This window comes from Heterodontus francisci, chromosome 42, assembly GCF_036365525.1.
Source record: "Heterodontus francisci isolate sHetFra1 chromosome 42, sHetFra1.hap1, whole genome shotgun sequence".
In the NCBI taxonomy this organism is placed as follows: Eukaryota; Metazoa; Chordata; class Chondrichthyes; order Heterodontiformes; family Heterodontidae; genus Heterodontus; species Heterodontus francisci.
In genome coordinates, this window is record NC_090412.1 from 29,821,149 (window position 1) to 29,837,182 (window position 16,034).

The following is a 16,034-nucleotide window of genomic DNA, read 5'->3' on the forward strand; positions in this document are numbered from 1 at the left end:
CTGATGGCATACATCCTTGGGTTTTAAAAGAGGTGGCTACAGAGATAGTGGATGCATTGGTTTTGATCTTCCAGAATTCCTAGATTCTTGCATGGATCTCGTGCATTAGAAGGTAGCAAATGTAACCCTACTAGTCAAGAAAGATGGGAGAGAGAAAACAGGGAACTGCAGGCCAGTTACCCTGACATCAGTAGTAGGGAAAATGCTAGAATCTATTATTAGCGATGTGTTAACAGGGCACTTAGAAAATCATAACGATTCAGCAGAGTCAACATGGATTTATGAAAGGGAAATTGTTGTTAATTGTACATAAATTGAGTGTTTAATTTACGCAGCTAGGGGCATTAACTGGGGATTCACTTGTGCTCCTAGAAATAGAAACAGATTAAAACTCTGCAAATAAAAGCTTATAAAAGTGTGTAAAGATTTAGGCTCCAGTTCTGCTTTCACTGCCTGACTTCATGGAGTAGAAGTTGGTAGCAGAGAATGATTACCGAAAGGTGAAGGTTGGAAACCATGAAAAATTTTTCAGACATAAAACTAAAATTCTAGTGACCATTGTGGAAAAGCAACTACCCTCTGATATTTGATATGACCACTGGAAGAATGAAGTGCAAGGTGGACATGGGTTACGAGCTAATAAAGAGAAAACAAGGTATTTCCTTAGCGTTGTCATTTCTGTGAGTCGGATGCCCGTCTGTTGGATAGTAATGAAGGTTTGGACTGTCTATTAGAGTTCTTGAATGAAATTTACAAGAAAGATGTTCTATTAAATGCCTTCGAGGCAGATTCAGATTTTGATAGATTTCGGAAAACTGATGGTCATTCCATATATCATGAACTTCAACAGACTGTATAAAAGGTTGCCAAAGTACAATTTAGGGAACCCTGAATAGGTGCTGGCATTTTAAATTACTGGATTGCACAAAGGTGTCTCATATGGACTGGCAATTGGTTCCAACTGGTGTTTAGTTCTCAGAGGAGGAGACTCTGTTGGATTAGATGTCTGCTGCATTAAAAAAATCCTGGGGTAACAGTCATTTCCTTCAGCCCGCATGGAACAAATGTGACATTCCACAGTGAAACAAAGAATAGAAGACTCGATATTTGCCAGATTTCAAAACAGTCCTGATACCGGACGTAGGAGTCAATATGACAGAAGGATTAAAGGCACGTAGAATGAGATGAAAACACCTTTAGCAGATCTGGCTATTACAGCAGGAGACAAAATTGGAACAGCATCAATAGGCGAAAGAGTCCCAGGAATGCCCAAGGAACAGTTAATAGATGCTGCAGGTGTGACTCAAAGTATTACTATGCTGTGAACTGCCCAAAGCAAAAAGGCAGGATCCTTGAAATGACACATGACAAGGAAAATTCTGAGCAAGAGGAGAAAGATAAATGCACAGTTCTCGGAGTGTGCGATTAACACTTTCATCACAGGACTAAAACTTTTTGTGATCAGGATAATTTGTTTGGGTTCATCATTCCTATCAATACCGTCATGGATAGCTGCATCTGCGAGAGTCCTCCTGCTCTGGAAGCTACTACAATTAGATCAATTTTTTCTTCACATTTGAATGCTTTGCATGTAGGGAGACAGGCTTTCCTCTAGGCTGATGTCTCAGAGCAAATTTGGAGAGTACTGAGGCATCATATTGGACCTCAATTCAGGAGCTTCAGTCTACTATAAAAGAGAGGGTCATTGGGAATAGAAAATCCTTGTAAGGTCGTGACGGTATTACAGTAGCTTATCAAACAGGCAATCAAACTGTTTAGGTTCATTCCTCACGATTAATTGGAACTAACTGCAAAATCTCGATTTCTGAGCGGCTGATAGAAATAAACAAGCACTTTGTACCTCAAATGCTCATGTGTTTTGTGATGAGGGTTCAGCCACTCGCTCCCCACCTCACTGCTTCAGCCACTCGCTCCCCACCTCACTGCTTCAGCCTCTCGCTCCCCACCTCGCTGCTTCGGCCCCTCGCTCCCCACCTCGCTGCTTCAGCCACTCGCTCCCCCCCTCGCTGCTTCAGCCACTCGCTCCCCCCCTCGCTGCTTCAGCCACTCGTTCCCCACCTCGCTGCTTCAGCCACTCGTTCCCCACCTCGCTGCTTCAGCCACTCGCTCCCCACCTCGCTGCTTCAGCCACTCGTTCCCCACCTCGCTGCTTCAGCCACTCGCTCCCCACCTCGCTGCTTCAGCCACTCGTTCCCCACCTCGCTGCTTCAGCCACTCCTCCCCACCTCGCTGCTTCAGCCTCTCGCTCCCCACCTCGCTGCTTCAGCCTCTCGTTCCCCACCTCGCTGCTTCGGCCCCTCGCTCCCCACCTCGCTGCTTCGGCCCCTCGCTCCCCCCCTCGCTGCTTCAGCCACTCGTTCCCCACCTCGCTGCTTCAGCCTCTCGCTCCCCACCTCGCTGCTTCAGCCTCTCGCTCCCCACCTCGCTGCTTCGGCCCCTCGCTCCCCACCTCGCTGCTTCAGCCACTCGTTCCCCACCTCGCTGCTTCAGCCACTCGCTCCCCACCTCGCTGCTTCAGCCACTCGCTCCCCGCCTCGCTGCTTCAGCCACTCGCTCCCCACCTCGCTGCTTCAGTCACTCGCTCCCCACCTCGCTGCTTTGGCCACTGACTCCCTGCAATGCCGCGTCCCCCCCCTCCTCGGCCGCTCGCTCCCCACCTCGCTGCTTTGGCCACTCGCTCCCCACCTCGCTGCTTCGGCCCCTCGCTCCCCACCTCGCTGCTTTGGCCACTCGCTCCCCACCTCGCTGCTTCAGTCACTGACTCCCTGCAATGCCGCGTCCCCCCCCTCCTCGGCCGCTGACTCCCCACCTCGCTGCTTTGGCCCCTCGCTCCTCACCTCGCTGCTTAGGCCACTCGCTCCCCACCTCGCTGCTTAGGCCACTCGCTCCCCACCTCGCTGCTTCGGCCCCTCGCTCCTCACCTCGCTGCTTAGGCCACTCGCTCCCCACCTCGCTGCTTAGGCCACTCGCTCCCCACCTCGCTGCTTCGGCCACTCGCTCTCCACCTCGCTGCTTCGGCCACTCGCTCCCCACCTCGCTGCTTCGGCCCCTCGCTCCCCACCTCGCTGCTTAGGCTACTCGCTCCCCACCTCGCTGCTTCGGCCCCTCGCTCCCCACTTTGCTGCTTCGGCCCCTCGCTCCTCACCTCGCTGCTTCGGCCCCTCGCTCCCCACCTCGCTGCTTCGGCCACTCGCTCCCCACCTCGATGCTTCAGTCACTGACTCCCTGCAATGCCGCGTCCCCCCCCCCCCTCGGCCCCTCGCTCCCCACCTCGCTGCTTCGGCCCCTCGCTCCTCACCTCGCTGCTTCGGCCCCTCGCTCCCCACCTCGCTGCTTCAGCCACTCGCTCCCCACCTCGCTGCTTCGGCCACTTGCTCCCCACCTCGCTGCTTCAGTCACTGACTCCCTGCAATGCCACGTCCCCCCCCCCCTCGGCCGCTCGCTCCTCACCTCGCTGCTTCGGCCCCTCGCTCCTCACCTCGCTGCTTCAGTCACTGACTCCCTGCAATGCCGCATCCCCCCCCCCTCGGCCGCTCGCTCCTCACCTCGCTGCTTCGGCCCCTCGCTCCTCACCTCGCTGCTTCAGTCACTGACTCCCTGCAATGCCGCGTCCCCCCCCCCCCTCGGCCACTCGCTCCTCACCTCGCTGCTTCAGTCACTCGCTCCCCACCTCGCTGCTTCAGTCACTGACTCCCTGCAATGCCGCGTCCCCCCCCCCTCGGCCGCTCGCTCCCCACCTCACTGCTTCGGTCGCTGACTCCCTGCAATGCCGCGTCCCCCCCCCTCGGCCGCTCGCTCCCCACCTCACTGCTTCGGCCACGTGTTCCCCACCTCGCTGCTTCGGCCCCTCGCTCCCCACCTCGCTGCTTTGGCCGCTCGCTCCCCCCCTCGCTGCTTTGGCCGCTCGCTCCCCCCCTCGCTGCTTTGGCCGCTCGTTCCCCACCTCGCTGCTTCGGCCCCTCGCTCCCCACCTCGCTGCTTCGGCCACTCGCTCCCCCCCTTGCTGCTTCGGCCACTCGCTCCCTGCAGTGTCGCTTCTCCCCCTCGGCTGCTCTCTCCCCACCTCGCCTCGCCGCTTCCCACCTTGCTGATTCGGCTGCTCGCTCCAGACAGCACGGCAGGGAGCAAGCACGAGCAGGGTGGCAGAAGCGGTGAGGCCAAGAGTGAGCGGCGAGCAGATAGTCGCCAGAGGGAGCAGTGAAGAGAAACAGCAATGGCGAAAGGGAGCAGGGTACTGTTGGGGCTGGGATGGTGGCAGCGATTGCAGTCACTAAAGGGGGGTTAGGTTTAATTCATTTTTGTGTCAAATTGAGCAGCACCATCTTTATTACTGGCAGCTGCCTGAGATGTCACAAACAGTGACAGTGCATGTGCCAGTACTGCGCCACCAAGTAGCTGCGTTGTCAGGAAATGCAGCCATAATTAAATGGGTGGATGCAAGTTATCAACTGTTGGATTGTTTTACAAAAAGAAATGCATATGTGAAGAAATTATTAAGTGTTGAAGAGGAGGTGCATCCCACAATGTAATGCTTTGTACGGAATATGGAGGTCTTTGATTGAATATGTTTTGAAATTTTGTACATATAAAGTCTACCTTTTGTTTAAAGAGACAGAAGGGATCAATTAATTGTATATCAGTTGCTTTTAATGTATGCAGGTGCTGGGTATTAACTAGGGATTCACTTGTGCTCCGATAAAAAGGAACAGACTGAAACGGTGGTTGTTGGGTTAGGAGGTGCATGCGCGTAATTTGTAACTCTGTAAATAAATGCTTATAAAAGTGTGTATAGATTAACTCCAGTTCTATCCTTCACCGCTTGGCTTTCTGGAGTATAACAGGTGAGAGAGGGAAATCTGGGAATTATAGACCAGTTAGCCTCATATCTGTTATCAGGAAATTACTAGAGTCTATAAATAAGGATATAACTTGGATATGCACTAAAGTGCCGTAACCTACAGGGCTACGTAGCAAGAGCTGGCAGGTGGGATAAGGTTGGATAGCTCTTTTTCAGCCGGCAGATACGGGACACAGAGTCATAATAGCACAGAAGGGGGCCATTAGGCCTATTGTGTCCATGCCAGTTCTCTGCAGAGCAATCCAATCAGTCCCATTCCCCGGCTCTATCTCCATAGCCCTGTAAATATTTCCCTCAAGTGTCCATCCAATTTCCTTTTTTGAAATCATTCATCATCTCCGCTTAGGCAGCGAGTTCCACGTCATTACCGCTCGCTGCATAAAAAAGTTCTTCCTCACAACCCCCTGGATCTCTTGCCCAAAACCTTAAATCTGTGTCTCCTGGTCCTTTTACCATCAGCTAATGGGAACAGCTTTTCTTTATCGCTAATGGGAATGGAGGTATGTGGAGTTAGATCACAAATCAGCCGCAATTTCACTGCATGGCAGAACAGGCCCGAGGGGCTAAATGGCCTCCTTTTTTTATGTTCTGAAAATATCCTAGTACACTACTTTGAAAAACAGCAGTGGACTTCTCCCCAGTGTCCTGGGCAATATTAAACACTCAACCAACATCACTAAATACTTATCTGATCATTGCTACAATGTAGTGAGTTGTTACGATTTGGAATGCATTACCTTAAAAAGGTCGTGGAAGCAGCCTCAAAAGCAACTTTCAAACAGGAACTGGATAAATGCTTGAAAAGGAGAAATTTGCAGGGTTATGGGGAAAGTGCAGTTGAGTGGGATGAATTGGAAAGCTCTTTCAAAGAACCGGCATAGACAACTAATCACGTGGCCTCCTTCTGTACTATATGATTCTACAGCCTTGATATTTACCTCCAACCAACACCCCCTTCATCCCTGCCCAATTTTGACAGGTGGCAGAGAGTCGGGGGCAGTGTGGGGGGGGGGGGGGGGGTTAATAATTAAAAATCAGATAACACATCCCCAATCTGCTGCAAACACACCTGCCATTTATATGGCAATCAGTTGTATGATGTGCATGTGTGCCATTTTAGAAAGGCAGGACATTTCATTATATTTAATTCAGGCACCCACAGTGCAACTGGGAGCCTGATTTAAATTTAACTACTGCAGACAATGTTTCCCACGGCTCAGGAAGCCCATCATAATGGAGGTGAAAGCTGCCAGGCTCCAGCAGGTTTGTGCTTTTAATAGCACTCCTGGTGGGCCAGGAGGATCGGGAATGCTGCTCCCTGGCCACTCAAGAAAGCCGTCGTCTTCTCTTCTGCCAATCGCAGCCAATTCTTGCTGCCGAGATTGGCAATTTCCTCCCATTCTCTGATCCCTCTCTCTCGCGTTGCCGGGCTCTCTGAATTGCCATTGGGGTTTTCCTGCCTGGCAGCCAAGTAGCCTGTCAATCTGCCTGGCTGCCAGGTGGTTAGAAAATACAATGGGGCCTTCTGTTAAATTCAGCAGGGTCTCCATGTCCCCAGCAGTACCTCACTCCCCCCCCCAACCCTCCCTGGCTCCCTGGGGTTTTGATCTGTAAATATCACAATCAAGGCCACTCAGGAGGTACAAACCCCAGGGCATGACTATAAATCATCGTGTCTATTACATAACACTCCTACCATTATAAAACAGTGTGTTGTCCAACTCACCATGAGCAATGCCTCAAGCAATCAGCTGGAGATATTTTCCATCCCAGGTTACGGGAATTCTGCCAAACAACTCTAAACTGTTCTAGTTCAGCTACAACACTGGCATCTACCCAGCAACGTGGAAAATTGCCTAGGTATGTCCTGTACACAAAAAGCAGGACAAATCCAACCCAACCAATTACTGCCCTATCTGTCTACTCCCGATCAGCAGCAAACCGACGGAAGGGGTTGTCGACATTGCTATCAAGTGGCACTTGCTCAGAAATAACCTGCTCACTGACGCTCAGTTTGGGTTCCGCCAGTGCCACTCAGCTTCTGGCCTCATTACAGCCTTGGTCCAAACATGGACAAAAGAACTGAACACCAGAGGTGACTGCCCTTGACATCAAGGAGCCCCAGCAAAACTGGAGTCAATGGGAATCAGGGGGAAACTCTCCGCTGGTTGAAGTCAAACCGAGCGCAAAGGAAGATGGTTGTAGTTGTTGGCGGTCAATCATCTCAGTTCCAGGACATCACCGCAGGAGTTCCTCAGGGTAGTGTCCTAGGCCCAACCATCTTCAGCTGCTTTATCAATGACCTTCTCTCCATCATAAGGTCAGAAGTGGGGATGTTCGCTGATGATTGCACAATGTTCAGTGCCATTCGTGACTCCTCAGATACTGAAGCAGCCATGGCCAGATGTAGCAAGACCAGGACAACATCCAGGCTTGGGCTGATAAGTGGCAAGTAACATTCGTGCCACACAAGTGTCAGGCAATGACCATCTCAAATAAGAGAGAATCTAAGCATCTTCCCTTGATGTTCAATGGCATTATCATCGCTGAATCCCCCACTATCAACATCCTGGGGGTGACCATTGACCAGAAACTGAACTGGACCAGCCACATAAATGCTGTGGCTACAAGAGAAGGTCAGAGGCTAGGAATCCCGCACCTCCTGTCTCCCCAATGCCTGTCCACCATCTACAAGGCACAAGTCAGGAGTGTGATGGAACACTCTCCACTTGCCTGGATGGGTGCAGCTCCAACAACACTCAAGAAGCTCGACACCATCCAGGACAAAGCAGTCCGCTTGACTGGCACCTCATCCACAAACACTCACTCCCTCCACCATTGATGCACAGTAGCAGCAGTGTGTACCATCTACAAGATGCACTGCAGCAACTCACTAAGGCTCCTTCGACAGCATCTTCGAAGTCCGCAGCCTCTACCATCTAGATGGACAAGCGCAGCAGATGCATGGGAACATCACCACCTGCAAGTTCCCCTCCAAGCCACACGCCATCCTGACTTGGAACTATATCGCCGTTCCTTCACTGTCGCTGGGTCAAAATCCTGGAACTCCCTTCCTAACAGCACTGTTGGTGTACCTACCCCACATGGACTTCAGCAGTTCAAGACAGCTCACCACCATCTTCTCAAGGGCAATTAGGGATGGGCAATAAATGTTGGCCTAGTTAGCGACACCCACATCCCACGAACGAATGAAAAAAAAACAAAGATAATATACAGAGGCTGCAGCATGGTTCTGCCTCCACCATAACCAGATACATACTTGATTTTTTAAAACCCTCTCTGAGTACTGGATGTGGTCTTTTTCTCCCAGTTCTCTCAATGTGATGGACAGAGACAACTCAATAAAAAACAAGAGTGACACTGAGAAAGTGAGCAACACCACGGGACTCAAGACATTTGCTAATGAACTGACAATAAGGTCCAAATCTAGGAACAGTACTTACTGAATCTTCCCAGGAAGTGGGGGGTTTCTCTGATGAAAGGGAAATCCTTGGATCTGCAAACTATTTGGCCGGTTCTGTACTGTCCCAATGTGTGCTTGCGGAACCTGCATGCAAAAATAAGGACAGAATACAACAACTTACACTTATATAATATCTTTAATGTAGAAAAAGCTCCTATGATATTTCAGTGGTGCAATCAGACAAAAATGGCAACCAAGCCAAAGAAGGAGCTATTAGGAAGGGCGACCAAAGATTTGGTCAATGAGGTGGGTTATCAGAAGGACGAGTGAGATGGAGGGATTTAGGCATGGAACTGCAGGATGTGAGGCCTAGTCAGTGAAGCATGACCACCAACGGAGTGGTAAAAAGAGGGGAGAAGACAAAAGAGTCCAAATTCAAAGGAATGGAGAGTTCAGTGGGGTTGAAGAAAAAGATTACTGGGCTGAAGGAGTTAACAGGAATAGGATGGGATGAAGTCATGAGAGGATTTAACCATTTTACATTTGAGATATAGGGCCATGTAGGTCAGTGTGAACAGGAGTGATGGCTGAATAGGATTTGTGTGACAGAACCTGGGCAGATTTTTGAATGAGGGAACAGAATAAGGGGCTGGCCAAGTTAGGCCACAGCTGGAGTACTGTGTACAGTTCTGGTCACCACACTATAGGAAGGATGCGATTGCACTGGAGAGGGTGTAGAGGAGAATCACCAGGATGTTGCTTGGGCTGGAGCATTTCAGCTATGGAGAGAGACTGGAAAGGCTAGGGTTGTTTTCCTTGGAGCAGAGAAGGCTGAGGAGGGGGCATGATTGAGGTGTACAAGATTATGAGGGGCATTGATAGGTTAGGTAGTAAGAAACTTTTTCCCTTAGCGGAGGGGTCAAGAACCAGGGGGTATAGGTATAGGGTAAGGGGTAGGAGGTTTAGCGGGGATTTGTGGAAAAAATTTTTCACCCAGCGGGTGGTTGGAATCTGGAATGCACTGCCTGAAGAGGCGGTAGAGGCAGGAACCCTCACAACATTTAAGTATTTCGATGAGCACTTGAAACGCCATAGCATACAAGGCTATGGGCCAAGTGCAGGAATATGGGTTTAGAACAGTTGGGTGCTGGATGGCCAGCACAGACACGATGGGTCGAAGGACCTGTTTCTGTGCTGTACAACTCTATGACTCGAAAAAGTCATGGATGAGGATGTCACCATCAGATTTGCTGAGATAGGGGTTGAGGCAGTCAATGTTACAGAGATGGAAGTAGGTATCTTTGTGATGGGAGAGGATATAAGGTCAGAAGCTCAGCTTGGGGTTGAATTGGACACCGCAGGTATGTACAATCTGATTCAACCTGAGACAGTGGCTGAGGAGGATGGATTTGGTGCTAAGTGTATGGAGTTTCTGATGGAGGCTGAAGACAATGGTGTTGGTCTTTGCAATGCTTAGCTGGAAGAAATTGTGGCTCATCCAAGAAATTGGACAAAAAGTTTGACAACACAGCATCAGTGAAGGGGAGATAGAAATAAAAACAAAAAATGCTGTAAATACTCAATAGGTCAGGCAGCATCTGTGGAGAGAGGTACACTTAATGTTTCAGGTGGACAACCTTTCGTCAGAACAGAGTCCAGCATCTGCAGTATTTTACTTTTGAAGAAAAAGGAAGGTCAGTGATAGGGTGGAAGGCAGAAGAGATTAGATGACAAAAGGGATGATGGCACAAGGCAAAAGAAGATGGTAATGGAACAAGTAAAGAAGCAAAATAAAGGTAGAGGAGATTTTAATGGGAATAGCAGAATCAATACCAACAATGAAAGAAACAAATAATGGGGGCCTAGGCTATGATTTGAAAGGAGCTGGAGTGCTTCAACCCAGCCACAAAGCTAACTTGCTTGCCCCCTCTCCCAACCACAATCGCCAGTCCCCTGTGTGCTAGGACCTCTGTGATAGGATCTCCACCTTGCCCCCCCCCCCCACCCTCCAAACCACCCCAAGTCTCAATGTTCCACCAGCCTGGTCTTTCTGATCCTTCCCAGCCTCCGCTGCACAACCCTCCTCCACCCTTCTGATCACCCCTGCACCTGCCTCTGATCTTCCCCATACCAGCCTCTTATCTCTCCTGACACTTCTGAACTCCCCAACATCTGATCCAATCTCTCCCACACTGGCCTCTGATCTCCCTCCCCCTTCTGATCCCTCCCTCCCTGCTCTCCGCTCCTTGGCTGTGGCCAAAATGTTAATCGGGTCCTGGTGTTAAATTCGGCAGCAGCTGAGGACAACCTGCTCTTCCGGGTTTCCCAAACACAAAACTGCATCCCCATCCACCCCCACCAGTTCCATTCCTAAAGTCTCCATTTAGTATTTTCCATTTCTTCAAACTCCGTAAAATATTGTTTTTCATTTTTAATCAACCCACCCGTTAACTATTCCTTTAAGGTGTTTAGAAAATCTCTTATTGTTTCCTTTACTATTAACTCCTTTGCCAGTCTTTCTTACTAAGCACCCTCATCCTAATTTTTTTTTGCTTGCCCTCCATATTTGCCTTGTTTTTCTTGTATATTAATGGCACTAGGTTTATTATTTGCCTTTTTTGATTACATTTTAATTTCATTACTAATCCAAGGAGCTCCAGATTTTGATGCACCACTTTTACACCCTGTGGGAATGTGCCTAGTCTGTATCTGAATCATCTCCCAGATGAATATTTCCCATTACTTGTGATACTGTAATATTTGTCAATTTTTCCTTTTGGTTTATCTCGGTTGGTCTCCTTTTTATCTCATTGAAATTGGCCATTCCTCTCAGTCAGGTACCTTTATTTTTAATTGTTCCTTCTCTTTTTCTATATTTAACCTATCTTATGGTGGGAATGTAAGCTGTGAGGAGGGCACAGGCTGCAAAGAGATATAGAGCAGGTTAAGGAAGTGGGCAACAAGGTGGCAGATGGAGTATAATGTGGGTAAGTGTGACTTTATTCACTTTGGTTGTAAGAATAGAAGAGCAGAATAGTTTTTAAAAGGTGTGAAACTTGGAAATGTTGATGTTCAGAGAGACTTGGGTGTACTCATACAAGTAACACAGAATCTCATCTGGAATATTGTGTGCAGTATTGGTCTCCATATTTAAGGAAGAATATACTTGCATTGGAGGCGGTACAGTCAAGGTACACTAGATTGATCCCTGGAATAAAAGGGTTGTCCTATGATGAGAAGCAGAGTAAATTGGGCCTATATTCTCCGGAGTTTAGAAGAATGAGAGGTGATCTCATTGAAACTTAGAAGATTCTGAAAGGCCTTGGCAGTGGAGACACTGAGGGGTTGTTTCCGCTGGCTGGGGAATATAAAACATGAGGGCTGGAATTTTATGCCGCCCCTCCACACCCCCCCCACAGCCGAGTGTGCAGTCTCAGGAGAAGGGTATAATCATTCAGCACTGAGATGAAGAGAAATTACTTCACTCAGAGGGTTGTGAATCTTTGGAATTCTGAGAGGGTTGTGGATACTGCATCGTTGAATACATTTAAGGCTGGGATAGACAGAATTTTGGTCTCTCAGGGAATTAAGGGATATGGGGAGTGGGCTGGAAGCCCAAGATCAAAAGGCCGTATGGCCTAATCCTGCTCCTAATTCTTAGGGTCTTATGGTTGCTTTTCCTACATGCTCCCCAACTTTACATTCTGTATTTTGCCCACTTTCTTTCTTAGAATTCGATCCAGTAATGCCTTGTACTTGTTGGACCAGAACCATTTAGGTTCACTCCCTGGAAACGGTACAGTAAAGAGCTTGAGGCTGATCCATAGAGGACCAAAAGGTTAGAAATAATCACACTGTTCAACCATGAAGGGAGGCAAATGAGACAGAACCTTATGATATTAAGTGGAATTGCAAACACAATTTCAAGTTAGCCTCAGACTGCAGGACAAGGAGACACATTACAAACTAAAAGCAAATTCAAGACTGAGGTCAGTAAATACTTCTTCCCACAGTCATTAATGTCTGGGCAGTAGAGACAAAAACTCTGCAGTCATTTGAGGATCAGCTAGACACAAGATGGGCTGAATGGCCTCTCTGATCTGTTGTTATCTTTGCGATCATTACATTCCTTGCCCAGCAGTGATGATGTGCAGTCTGAACCCTTAATACCACATAGTTTGCGACACCAGCTGCATCAACGTTAGCAGCATCAAAGGACAGGGTGCCAGAGCGAGGAGGGAGGGCCAAGATTCACACTGCAGAAAGGCCAAGCTTCACTCTATGGAGGAAAAGTTCATGGCCATACTGTAGAAGGGATAGAGTTCACCCTGCAAAGGGAAGAGTCAAAAGGAAAGACTTGAAAGGCTTTCATGACATTGGGATGTCCCAAAGCACTTTACAACCAATGAAATACTTTTGAAGTGCAGTCGCTGTTGTGATGTAGGAAAAGCAGTAGCCTCTTTGTGCATAGCAAGATCCCACAAAACAGCAGTGTGATAATGACAAGCTAATGTTTTAGTGATGTTGTCCAGCATGGACCCTCAACTCATTCAAAAGGAGTCTGGATATGCACCTCAAGTACTGTAATCTGCAGGGTTACAGACCAAATGTTGGAAGGTGGGATTAGAATAGGCGGATCGTTTTCAGCCGGCACAGACATGATGGGCCAAGTGGCCTCTCTCTGTGCCTTAAACTTTCTATCATTCTATGACTTGATGGGTCGAATAGCCTCCTTCTGTGCCATGATGACTCGATGATTGAGGGATAAATATTGTCCATGATACCAGACGTAACTGCCCTGCTCTTCTTCAAAATAGTGCCAAGGGGTCTTATAAGTCCACCTGAGAGGGCATACGAGGTCCCGATTTAATGTCTCATTCAAAAGATGGCACCTCTGACAGTATTGTATTGGAGTGTCACCCTAGGTTTTTCTGCTCAAGTCTCTGGAGTTGAACTTAAACGCACAAACTTCTGACTCAAGAGGCAAGAGTGTCAACAGCTGAGCTATGTCTGACATGGCTCAGGTTGACTCTGCAGAGGGAAGGGCCAACATTAACACAGAACAGGAGAGGGCCAAGGTTCAGTCTGCAGAGGAAAAGGCCAATGTGTACATTGCAGAGTAAAGGCCAAGGTTCACTCCGCAAAGGAAAGGGCCAAGAGGCACAATGCAGGGCAAAGGCCAAGGCTCATTCAGCAGAAGGACGGACCAAGGTTCATTGTTAATTTTATATCAATGGTGTTAAATTATACGCAGGAGGAGGGCATTAATTAGGGTTTGACTTGAGCATATATAAGGAGACATTTACTGAAACTGTGGTGTAGTTGAGTTAGAAGGGGTATGCTTGTAATGTTTCACATTGTAAATAAATATTATAGACTGCGCAAAGATTGGCTCCAGTACTATCCTTCACCAACTGGCTTTCTGGAATATAACATGACAGAAGACAATATTTGCCTATAGGCGTAGGTAGGAAACTAAGAAGAAAATTCAGACAGAAGACTACAATCCTAGTAGCCATTGTGAGAAATGGCAGAAAGCAAGTGTAAATTATCAGGGTATGATTACCCTTCAATGTTCTTGGAATCTTGAGCCATATAGCCATTGGAAGGATTAAGTGATATGTAGACACGGGATATGTCCCTAACAAAGAGGCAACAAGGTATCGCCTTGACAGTGACGCTTCCTACTAAAAGTAAAATCAGAAATAAAGTATTTTGTGAAAACTGGATGCCCATAAGTTAGATAGTGATGAACGTTTGAACTTTCCATGAAAGTTCGTGGATGATATTTACCAGAAAGATGATCTGTTAAATTCACATGAGGCAGGTAAAACTTTGATAGGTTCGTAAAACAGATGATTATTCAATGGAGGAATATATCATGGACTTTAACAGACTGCACAGAAGATTGAGGAAATTCAATTTAGAGATCCTTGGTTCAGTGCGAGTATTTAAATAGCTGGATTGTGCTGAAGTGTCACATAGGGACAGGCTCCTGGTTCGAACTGGCGTTTGGTTCTTGGTGAAGACTCCCTACCAGATCAGATTCTGCTGCCTTGAAACAATTCCTGGGGAAACAGTCATTCCCTGCTGCCTTGGTGGCACAAATAGGACATTCCGTGGTGACAGAATAGAGGACTCAATGATTGCCAGATTTCGAAATGGTCCAGATACTGGACGCAGGTTTCAGTATGATGGAACGGTTACAGACAGGTGGAATGAGGATGGAAGCATCTTGAGCAGATTTGGCTATTACAGCAGAAGACAGAATTGGAACAGCAATAATAGGCACATGAATCCCAGGAATGCCCACTGAACAGTTAATAGGAGCTTCAGGTGTGACTCGAAGTATTATTATGCAATGAATTGCCCAAAGTGGAAAGGCCAGGTTCTCAAAATGACACATGACACAGAAAAGTCTGAGGCAGAAAATGAAGACAATGATGAATCAAAATGAATCGCACTAGTCATAATGAGTTTTAGTCCTGTGATGAATGCGTTAGTTATGGACTTGTTCAACTGTGCCGTTTTAGATAGTGCTTGCACATCTACACTATGTGGAACAGATTAGTTAAAGAGTTATTTTGATTCACTCAGTAGTGAGGATCGATGCAAGGAATATAAGTTAGGGAGTATAAAAGCTCTACTTGCTTTAGGTTTGGTGATGTCAACACATTGAGGTCATCGAAAGAGTCTTGCTATTCGATGTAAAATAGAGTATTCCATCATACTCCTGACTTGTGCTTTGTAGATGGTGGACAAGCTTTGGGGAGTCAGGAGGTGAGTTACTCGCCACAGGATTCCGAGCCTCTGACCTGCTCTTGTGGCCACGGTATTTATATGGCTACTCCAGCTCAGTTTCTGGTGAATGGTAACTCACCTGGGACACAAATCGTCCGGACCTGGAGATTTGTCCACTTTTAAGCCTGCCAAAACCTCCAATACCTTGTCACTCCCTTTGACAATTTGCTCAAGAACCTCACAGTCTCTCTCTCTGAGTTCCATATCTACATCCTCATTCTCTTGGGTGAAGACAGATGTGAAGTATTCGTTCAACACCCTACCAATGTCCTCTGGCTCCACCCACAGATTTCCCTCTTGGTCCCTAAAGGGTCCTACTCTTTCCCTGATTATCCTCTTTCCATTGATATACTTATAGAATATCTTGGGATTTTCCCTACTTTTACCAGCCAGAGCTTTCTCATATCTCCTCTTTGCTCTCCCAATTGCTTTCTTAAGCTCCATCCTACACTTTCTGTACTCCACTAATGCTTCCATTGATTTGTCTCCTTTTATTTGCTAAAAGACTCTCTTTTCCTTCTCATCGTACCCTGAATGTTTCTGGTTATCCATGGTTCTCTGGGCTTGTTGCTCCTACCTATTACCCGAGAGGGAACATGTTGGGCCTGTACCCTCCACATTTTCTTTTTGAATGCCCCCTACTGCTCTTCTGTAGATTTCCTGACAAGTAACTCTTTCCAGTCGACCTTGGCCAGATGCTGCCTTATTTTACTAAAATTGGCTCTCCCCCAATCCAAAACCTTTTTTTGCAACTTGTCTATTTCTTTCTCCATAACAAGCTTAAATTGTACCATGTTGTGGTCGCTAACAACAAAATGTTCCCCCACCAACACATCATCCACCTGTCCGGCTTCATTCCCCAGAATTAGGTCCAGCACTGCACCCTCCCTTGTTGGATCCTCTACATATTGAGCTAAAACGTTCTCCTGT

General features: G+C 47.7%; 1 protein-coding gene across 11 annotated transcripts in view; it reads right to left on the bottom strand.

The window, feature by feature from the left end:
• fam149b1 (family with sequence similarity 149 member B1) overlaps positions 1-16,034 on the bottom strand; it is a 204,200-nt gene that overhangs the window by 113,432 nt on the left and 74,734 nt on the right. For all 11 annotated transcript variants that reach the window (XR_010970903.1, XM_068020280.1, XM_068020279.1 and 8 more), the window contains one exon: positions 8,344-8,447. Coding sequence is in view for 10 of the 11 variants with exons in the window: in XM_068020280.1 (XP_067876381.1) it covers positions 8,344-8,447 (104 nt within the window). In the remaining variant the exon portion in view is untranslated. The remainder of the gene's footprint in view (positions 1-8,343; positions 8,448-16,034) is intronic.